General features: G+C 37.5%; 1 protein-coding gene across 1 annotated transcript in view; it reads left to right on the plus strand.

The window, feature by feature from the left end:
- The window catches only part of LOC127214538 (cadherin-related family member 3), an 89,566-nt gene extending 87,630 nt beyond the window's left edge, over positions 1–1,936 (plus strand). The window contains exons 19-20 of the mRNA XM_051174919.1: positions 461–591; positions 1,843–1,936. Coding sequence (XP_051030876.1) covers positions 461–591; positions 1,843–1,936 — 225 coding nt within the window. The remainder of the gene's footprint in view (positions 1–460; positions 592–1,842) is intronic.
- The last annotated feature ends 8,619 nt before the right edge of the window (positions 1,937–10,555 follow it).

Genomic DNA, 10,555 nt, shown 5'->3' on the forward strand with positions numbered 1-10,555 from the left:
ATGTTACACCCAATGTTTGTGTTTACAAGCTTATTCTATCTTATGCTGCCATCTGCTGGATGGCACTGTTCCTCAGGCAAGGACAATAGTCCATATCCAGGGAAAACCTTGCTACTTACTAGTTTCCTAATGGTCACAGTTTATGTAGTAATGGGACTTTATATACAGGGAGGACAACCTAAGATTTTTGGCAAGAGACACAAATGGCAATAATACTGTTGCTTATTTTCCTGACTCATGCTTTAGGTCATTTAGCCTGTATTTGTTAATTTGCCCTGCTAAGATCTTTGTATAATTCACAAAGATACAGAAGATATACTTTTGTTCAATATGAGTTTATCCCCTAGCAGCAATAATCATAAAGAGAATGAATATAAATAAATTCCTTCAGTATATGCAGCATTTAATATTTTTGTCAATAGCACTGTTAATGTTTAGTATGTATTTATTGCATTCTCAGATTACTACCTCCGTCATAAAGAAGATCTCATACTATTGGGGGCCTGACACTTGGTTTCCAGCAGTCCTCACACTAACAGGAGCTCTCTTTGTGATGTGTCTATATGCAGTTGCATGGTGCCTCTTCAAAGAGTAAGATTTCAATTGTTGTTTCCCTATGGATTTGCTCATAATGAAATCTATCAGGTATGCCTTCAAAAACATGATAAAAAATGGAGACAAAGACTTTGGGGAAATTTCTGTATTGTTTCTCATGCTTCATCATTATGACTATTTTGCATGTGAACTTTGAGTGTTAAGGAAAAACTTCTGGCCTAAAAGACAATACCTGTTACCAAAATTGTTGATTGAATAAATCTAGCTTTTAAAAATGTTCATAAATGGAATTTTAACTGTCCATGTGCATACAATACCAGGATCTCTGAATATATTTGATTATCAAAGAACAGACAAATGTGACAAAGAGACCAAAGAGCCCAAAGAGCAATCAGAGAAGGGTTGAAATAATCTTGTGATCTCTCATAGTTGGGCTATTGACAGGAAAGCAGGGATGGTAACAGGCAATGTGTACTCTTCATGAACACATCCTTTAGAAGAAAAACAACCAAATCACAGAGAAGAGAGATTATAGATCACAAGGCAGCATGATAAAGGGGTGGGGTGATTGAAATACAAGCATCTTTCTATGGCTTACAGAACTTTTGTCCAGAGAGAATGACCAGGGAAACTATTATTGAGAAAGTGCCACTGCACTGGCCCTTTGAAGAGTAAATGGAAGTAAAAGTAATGTAAAGATGCTAAAAATACCAAAGGTATTCTTCTTTTCATAAGCATAACAGTAAAAGTGGTTTAATGTGAGTCTATTGTGTTTTCTAATCTTGCCTCTTATCCTGAAAGATGTAATACAGATCTGAAATACAAAGTGACATGATCCAAAGGTAAAGGAAGGATTATCAAGAAGGTTAAAAAAAGAAGACACCTGAATGGATTGTAGCAGCCATTTGATAGGCATGACATAGTCATTATACACATGAGCTCACAGCATCTGAGACTGCATGTACAAGACCTGCACAAGATCCAGCCAGCAAGAATTTCAGCAGGAATGGGGGAGGCATGTCCTGAGCTGATAAGATATCAATTGACTGCTGGCTGGTGCTAGGGTGGGGGAGTCTATTCTTTAGGGATGCATCCCTTGAATGGCTACATATGTTCCAGTAGATTGTCCTTTTCTTTTATACATACGAGTAATAGTAAGTAAACTGAATTGGATCTAAGAAGAAGAGAACTCAAAGTTGAGAAGTAAAGCAGTAAGAGACGGGGAAGGAAACAGAGCATTGAATTTTATTGCACAGACACACCCTTTATTTGGTTCCTTTCTTCCAGAGTTCCTTTTTGCTCAAGACTGTTTCCTCAGGGCCACAGACAGCAGAGTCAACCAAATCTCACTGAAAAGGAAGCTGCACAAGAACTGAGGTAAAGCAGATCCAATGTCTAAAGAAAGAAGCTTGAGGCTCTACAAGTTGATTCTTAAGTGATTCAAAGTCTTTCAAACTTAGATATAGGTAATGTCAGTTGGATACTTTGAAGTTTTAAATACTGCCTTTAAATTCTACATCAGTTTCTAAAGTAGCCTCATTCATCAATATGTGTTGACCACACAATATACTTCTAGGTCTGGGATTATAGCAGAGAGTAAAGTCATATTTGAAATGAGAATTTTACTTTATAACTAATTTTATTTAATAACAAAGGGCAGAAGACTAGGAACATAGGAACAAATACAGTTTTCTACAGAAATTTCACTTATTGTAGCATCAAAACACATTACTTATTTCTATAAGAGATAATATAAAATACCAATAATATACACTATTTATCTTAATTTTAAACACAACCAGTTATGCATTATAATATGTGAGGTTATTCAAGCTACTTTTAATAATGTCTAGCTATAGCATTATGTAAGGTATATATGCCTATTTATTTATAAAAGTTAACTGTTATATCATTCACTATTTTCTCATATTAGCACTGAAATAAATATTTTGTGCTAAGGATTAAAATATATGTTTCAAATATGTTCTATGATAGGTATGAAAATTCACTGAGTGTTGTCACACAACCGAATTCAAGACCAAACTTGCTGCCTGGAAATGATAAAGTAAGGACAAAGAGAATAAAGAACATTCAGCAGAGTTCATAATGCTTATTCTTTCCACTTCATATAATCTAGACACAAAAAAAGTGCATGTGAGTAAGTGATGGTGAATGAGAACTCATAAATAGAATAGAGGGTTAATTCAATTCAATTCAAAGTATAAGAAAAACTTGGAGGAGATAGGGTTCGCACCCACTTTTCAATGGTTTGATGCTGGTAATGTCAATGAGGAGGCAAGGGGAAGTGCCCATATATTTGTAGAGTTGAAATTGACAGTGGTTCTACTGAGATGGCTTTCAGTCTCCGTTTTCATTCTTTAGGTGAAATTGAATTACGTAGATATTCCAGTGGGGTCATTGTTAAGGGTAACTGTGAAGTTGGTTCATTTGTATGCAATTCAATTATTTATTGAATACTTGTCACATGTCAAACTGTCTCATTAGAGGGTTTCAATTCATTGGATGTGTCATTTTTATTGTATTTTTTATTGTTTAAGAAATTTATATAATCATGCAATATGGTTTTATCAACCCCACCCCTCCCATTCCCCTGCTACGATTTCTTCTCAACCTAAGGTAATTTTCCCCTCACTGAATCCACTTAGAGATGACTGTACATGTATGGGGGGCTAGGGTCATCTACTGGAGTGTGATGAGCCTCCACAAGAGCTGTGTCCTTAGAGAAAACAGACTTTCTCTCTCCTAGAAACCACTGATTGCCAATAGCTCCACAGCTTGGGGTGGAACTGTATAAGCACCTTCTCTCTCCATGTCAGGGTATGGTCAGGATTTATCTTGTGCAGGTCTTGTGCATGCTTTTCCAATTGCTGTGTTTTTATATGTGAAACTGTTCTCCTGTATCCCATAAACACTGAGTTGTAGTAATTCACTGGCTCTTACAAGCTTTCCACCCCTCTTCGCCTTGGGAAGAGGAGGTATGATAAAGATGACAATTAAAACAATGACTTCAAACCACAATGCTACAAAAGTCAATTTTTTAAAAAAAAACTACATGTGGCTCCTCAGTGTCTTTGACAAAAAAAAAAATGTCAACACCAAGGTAATTAGAATTTTAACCAATCATATTAGTTCAATTGATGGTTATTTAATATCTAACTATATATGTAACTTTATAGAATATTTGAAAGTATTAGACATGGATTTCTCTATTCATAAACCCATAATTCAGCTTGGAGAAATTCAAGCAAATTATTTGAAGGAATAATGCTGATGCATACTGCATGCAGTAAACTCCATAGGACTTCAGAGATCTACAAGTTTCCTGTTCAGTAGAACACCTAGGAAAACTGTAGAGAAGTAAGCATGAATGATCACATGAAGAAGTTGCACTGTTTTATAGATGGAAAATGGAGAAACATCATACATATTTACCTTGGCACCAAACATGGTTTACAAACTCTGAGCTGTTTCACAACCTTTAAGTCCACTTGGACGTGCATTCCTCCCTTCTGCCTTTCTCATACTCTAGGATTCTGCTTGTATATTCACAGTGCCACAGTGCCAGCATCCCTAACTCTTTCTACTAGTCTAAGTTAAATACATGTACAGAAAGCCTGCACATACTTCACTCTTCTAGGCATGTGTGCATCTCTCACCACGGTTTCTTTTACCTTTTTCACTGATGCAAAAGTTATTTTATTTTTACTTGAGAAACTCTGCCACTGAAGTCATAGTGGCCCACACATCCCAATATCTCAAAGATTTTGAAGGCAATAGTAACTTGCTTTCTAATTCTTTTTCCTTTCCTGTCCACATTTCTTTCCTTGTTCAAATTATTAAATTTTGACATAGGTACCTTCATATGTTTTTACAAACACTTGTTTACGTTACCACTAAACTAATTGAACACTTTGCTCCCTAGCTCCAAAGAGTCTTCCCCAGTGTGTCTTCTGTCATCTTTCACACAATACTGTACTTTCTCAAAAATGGTGAACTTATGGCAAGACCAGTCAGTCCTTTAACTCTTTTGTTCCTTCTCTTTAATTATTCTCCCATTCTAAACATGTTTTCCATGGCTACACTTTGATGTCATGAAAATTTTAACACTTTCAAACTGTAGATTAAAAATGCATACTCCCTGATTATTTTCCAATGTAATTAAAAATATTCAGGTATTTATCAATTTTCCCCATCTCTTTTATGTTGATTAGTATGCTTCTTTTTCATTTCTTTCTTTGTTGTGTGTGGTGCATTTCTCTCCCTCTTCTCTCTGCCTACATCACACCCTTGTATGTATCTGTCTGTCTGTCTCTCTCTCTCTCTCTTTCTCTCTCTCTCTCTCTGTGTGTGTGTGTGTGTGTGTGTGTGTGTGTGTGTGTTTGTGTGTAAGAAGTAAGGTTTTTCCTCCCACCGCCAGTCTGGTCCTGCTGCCGCGCCTGCCCCAAATAATACACAGAGACTCTGTATTTGATATAAATGCTGTTGGCCAGTCATTTGTTTCTTATCGGCTAGCTCTGTCTTAAATATTAACCCATTTCTATGTATTTTCACGTGGTTTAACCTACCGGCAAGTGGGACAGGCGTCTGGTTTCCCGGTCTCTCCCTCTGACTCCTCCATACTACTTCCTCTTTCCTCCTTGTCTCCTAGTCCCTCCTATCTTCTTTTCCTATTGGCCAATAGTGCTTTATTTATTAACCAGTATGAGAAACATATATACATAATGGCATCTCCCATCATGTGTGTGTGTGTATATGTGGGAATAGGAAAGTCAGAGGTCAATTATATATATATATATATATATATATATATAATTTCTGAAGAACTTTTTGTCTTATTGTTGGAGACTTATGGGCTAGACTGGCTGGTTAGTTAATTCTGGAGTTCTTGTGAGCTATGTGCTCCCCACCCATGTCTAGGGTTATAGACATTGATGGCTATGGCTGGCACCTGACTGGGTGCTAGAGATGCAATCCTGGTCCTAACACTTGTACAGCAGGCCCTTACCATGAAGCCAGCTCCAGAACCCCACATATTTTCTTTTTTTATTACTCACCCAATGCTGAAATTTGCTTCTGTCTGTCTTGGGATCCACTGTCTAGCATCATGGCTCAATTCACAAATACATCAATTTTTTTTTTCTCTCATCAATTGGTTTAAACCTGTTTAGGGTAAATTTTCAATCCTGATGGAAACCCATATATCAACTCTTGTATGGCAATATTAAGCTGTAGTGTGTTTCCTAGGAAAATAGTATAGTCTGTATTCTGGACTCACTATAGGTTATGACAATACTAATGAATAGCAGCTCAGAATATCCACACTAACAATAGATACATACAAAATTAACTTTCCCACCATGAATGATGATATTCACACCTCTTCCATTTCCCCTAATTTCTAACATCTCTGTCTTCTCACTTTGAACTGTGATGTCTCCATATATTTCATAAGCAAGCAAACAAACAAACAAAACAAAACAAACAAAATTACATTTAAAACTCTCTCAGATATGCTTGGAGAGATGCCTGAGGAGTTTACAATGTATGTTGCTCTAGTAGAGAACCTAAGTTTGGTTCCTAATACTCACAACCATTGGCTTGCAGTTGCCCATGACTCCAGCCCTAGAGAATCAGATGCTTGCCTCTTTATGGACACCTGCATACACACACACACACACACACACACACACACACACACACACACACACACACACACCATTTAAATAAATGAACAAATCTTTTAAAAAGCTTTCTTAGGGTCTTAAAAAGGCACCTCAGAAATCATCTACTCTATCTGCTAGGGGCTGAGATGTCCAGGCTCATATATCACTGTTCATCAACTCCTGTTACAATACATATACCAGTCTCTGATCTGTTCATCAAACACATTTCTTTTCCCTGATTCTTACACTGTCAAGTTTTCCTTATGTTAAAGACACTGATTGAGGGAACTGTGAATGTTGATTTATGCTAAAAGATCCATGTACTTTGTAAGATATTATCTTCTTAAAATATCCATTGTTTCCTTTTTGTGGTCACAATGGTTCATAAACATTGGGGGTGCTTTTTCTTGAAATGTATATTCCAAATTTCACAGATCTCATCTTGACTTAAGCAGTTTCTAGTACTTCTATTATCAACCATTAATTGTAACATGATAAGTAAAAAACCCAGAGACAGATATTTCTGATCTTCAAGTGGAAGATCAGAAAAGCAAAGCAGCCAAGCCTCTAGTTCTTACCCCTACCTCAGCTCAGGCCAAAGGGTCGATCCTCAAAATGCTCCTGACTTCACTGTCTCGACTTCACTACTTTTCAGATTCACTCAGACTGCTATGTTCTCCTCAATGTGGCTAGACTTCAATGTCTTCATATCCTAATCATTTTTCTGTCTAGGTAATTAACCTCTAATTCGTCTTACTCTTTCTTTTCATTAGTTCAATTCCTGTATCAATTGCTATTGCATAATGACACAAGCTATTCATGAATAACATTGGTGGAATCTGTTCCATGTCCATGCCCACACAAGCAAAAAACATTCCAATGTTTATTCCTTATGAGTTTATAATGATAGAAATAATCATATACCGGTTTTTGCTACAGAACATAAAGCTTTGAGGCAAAGATCATATTGCCACCATTTCAAATCACTACCTGATATAGAAAAGAGTATTTTCACTGTCCTTAAATACAGAAAGTCCAAATGTATTCTATTATTTCTGATACTGTAGAGCCATTTACAGTTGGTAATTCTGCCACAATGTGTCAGGTTTTTGTTCTCTGGTAAAGGACATCTTTGAATATATGCTGGTTATGTAGTTTTCAAAATTTAGGTCACTTCTGACCCATTTACCTCTTTCTCAACTAGCTAACCCCTATTTTCAAGGAGGATAGGATGCATTTCCTCTGAATAAACTTTGTTGAATGTACATAGGTCTACTGTGCTTAATAAAATATTACCAGCATATATAAAAACATTGATCTCTGCTAGCGTTATTATACATGTCATTGATGACAATATGAGTTGCCAGTGAAACTATTATGCCTCATGCTAAATAAATGGTAGACATTTAAATTGTGTTTGATTAAATGGGGGGCTTCTATATAGGATATATATTTTAGTAGCCTTTAAGAAGGTAAATATCATAGTTCATGGGATTAATCACAATAATCTGTTCATTCAGGTACAACCTATTTTTTCCACCAATTATTTTTTAGCAGAATTGAGGACTCTATTTCCAAGTATCTCTGTATTTATGCCTTATGTTTCCAATGATAAGCTAGCTATGAGGACATTTTGTTGAAACAGTAAGTGAGAAAAAATAATATACATTGTTTGACTCAGATGAGGAAGGTGTAGAAAGACTGGAGTTAAGGAAGATTTTGGAGCCATAATTTCAGCTTTTAAATTCCATATATTCCTATTCTATTCCTTCATCTGTAATCTGTAGTGGCCATTACTGTCAGGAGTTACTGACACCTGTGCCCAAACACAAATTTGGGTTGACAAAGATAGAATACAGTAACAACTACTTTATGCCTCAAATGACTTAGATGTGTACTAGAAGCTTTATTCTCTGTCTTCAGAAGCAACCACGACTTTATCTTGCAAGCTAATATTTGTCCTGTATAATACATCATTATGGTTATATAAAAATGTAATGAGTGAAGGAAGCCCTGAGTAAATGTGTAAGGAACACATGAAGTCCCAAGTGAATGTATAATATTGTCAAGAGCCTCAGTGTTACACACCAAAGTGAATGTGCAAAGCTTTCATCAAGTTGCAGGATGTGAAAAGCCTTCCTTTGGCCAAATTACAAGAGTAGTTTGCCTGGTGATTGAAACCTGAGACTGCATCCTTTTTTTTTCTTTAAAGTTTTTAAATTTATTTTATATAACAAAGTCCATTTAAATGAAAACAAACATTTATAGACAATATTTGGGAATTTGGGCGTTGTTCTTTCCAAACTACTTCCTGCTGGTAAGGGGCACTGTCATGGGGGATTCGAAGAAGATTCAGAAATCCTGGCTGCAGTCTGTAAGGCTGCTTTGTCCAGCTGTTTTGAATGTAGGATCTCTTCATACTCTGTTTCAGGAGGTCTGGCTTGATCAAACCACATTAGTCTGGAAGGAATCTACATCTTTTCATTTTCTGTGGAAACAAAAATAGAAATCCTTTTCCCCAGTAATTTGTCCTTGAACTTAAATTTTGGAGTCAAAGCATTTTTTTAAATTTAATTTATTTTTTACATGTTGATCCCAATTCCCTCTCCCTCCCTCCCTCCTTCCCACATTCTTTCCCTCCCTTTTACCCTCTCTGCCCTCTCAATGCACTCTAACCACCCTCCCCTCACCCCAATTCCATTTATAGGGGAATGCCATCCAGTTGGGGGTCATGTAGGTCAGACAGGTCATGGGAAGTAGGGACTAGGGCTTCTCTCCTGTCTCTAGATTAAGGCAGTTATCCCTCCATGGGGGATGCATTTGCAAAGTCCTTTTTGTGCACCAGGGATACATCCTGGCTCCACCGTCTGAGGTCCCTTAGACTGCTCAGTCCTTCTGGCTGAGACCCATATTCAGGGGGGTCTGAGTCAGTCCCATGCTGGCTTCCCAGCTATCAGTCTAGTGGCTCATTACCTTCTCCTTGTTCAGGTAAGCTATCTGTATGTGTTTCTGCAGCATGGTCTTGTCCTCTCCATCTGCATCTGGGTTCTACTTCGACTCAGTGTTTATGTATGGGTGTTTGCTCCTGTTTCCACAGGCATTAGTTGAGGGCTCCATGGATAAGTTAGTTGTTGATCTCACTCTCCGGGAAGGGCATTTATGGTAGCCTTTCCACGGAAGCTCAAATTGTTAGTTGGGAGCAGTCTTGTAGTTCTCTAGACTTTTCTTTGTGTTCAATTTTATCTTCAAACCAATATTGGCTCCCTCTTTTATGTTCTCTCTCTCTGTCTCTGTCTTTGTCACTCTCTCTCTGTCTCTCTCTCTGTCTCTCTGTCTCTGTCTCTGTCTCTGTCTCTCTCTCTCTCTCTCTCTCTCTCTCTCTCCTGTCTTCTATTCCTAACCAGGCTCAATCTTCCTGGTCACACATGTTTTCCTTTCTTCCCCCTCGTTTTCTCCTACTTCTCTCTCTATTTGCTGCCCCCCCCACTTCCCCTGAGCTCTGGGGGACTTGTCCTTTCCCAGTTCTGTGAGGGACTTTATATGAATCTCTTAGAATACACCTTGTATCCTAGTTCCTCTGGTGGTGTGAATTATAGGCTGGTGATCCTTTGATCTAGGTCTAAAATCCATATATGAGTGAGTACATACTGTGTTCCTCTTTTTTGTGACTGGATTGCCTCATTCAGGATGGTTTCTTCAAGTGCCATCCACTTGCTTGCGAATTTCAAGATAACATTATTTTTTTTCTGCAGTGTAGTATTCCATTGTGTAGATGTGCCACATCTTCATTAGCCACTCTTCAATTGAGGGGCATGTAGGTTGCTTCCAGGTTCTTGTTATTAAAAATAGTGCTGCTAAGACATAGTTGAACAGATGTCTTTGTTGCATGGATGTGAATCCTTTGGGTATATGCCTAAGAGGGGGATTGCCGGGTCCTGTTGTAAACATCCTTATTGAGACTAGCTAACACCTCTTCTGTGTGGTGAACATAGTAAACGTGCTAGAGCACCATGTTGTTGTATAATTGGTGTCGATCCAACAGGGCTCACATAGCCCACCTGATCCCAGCTTTTCTGTATATGTGTCTGTATGTCTGACATTTCTTTACTTCTAATTCACCACAGTCAGACTTCCAGGACCAAAACATGCAGCATGTGACATGAATACACTTTGCTGAAGGCTCAATGACATTGAACAAGTAAATATTAGTTTTTTGTTATGTTCCACACATTTCCCATTTTGCCATGAAATATATACATTTCCAGGGAGTAATTTGATGCCTCTTTGCATTGTACATTAGTGTTTATGTGTAAACT

This window comes from Phodopus roborovskii, unplaced genomic scaffold (genome assembly GCF_943737965.1).
Source record: "Phodopus roborovskii unplaced genomic scaffold, PHOROB, whole genome shotgun sequence".
NCBI classification, from domain to species: domain Eukaryota; kingdom Metazoa; phylum Chordata; class Mammalia; order Rodentia; family Cricetidae; genus Phodopus; species Phodopus roborovskii.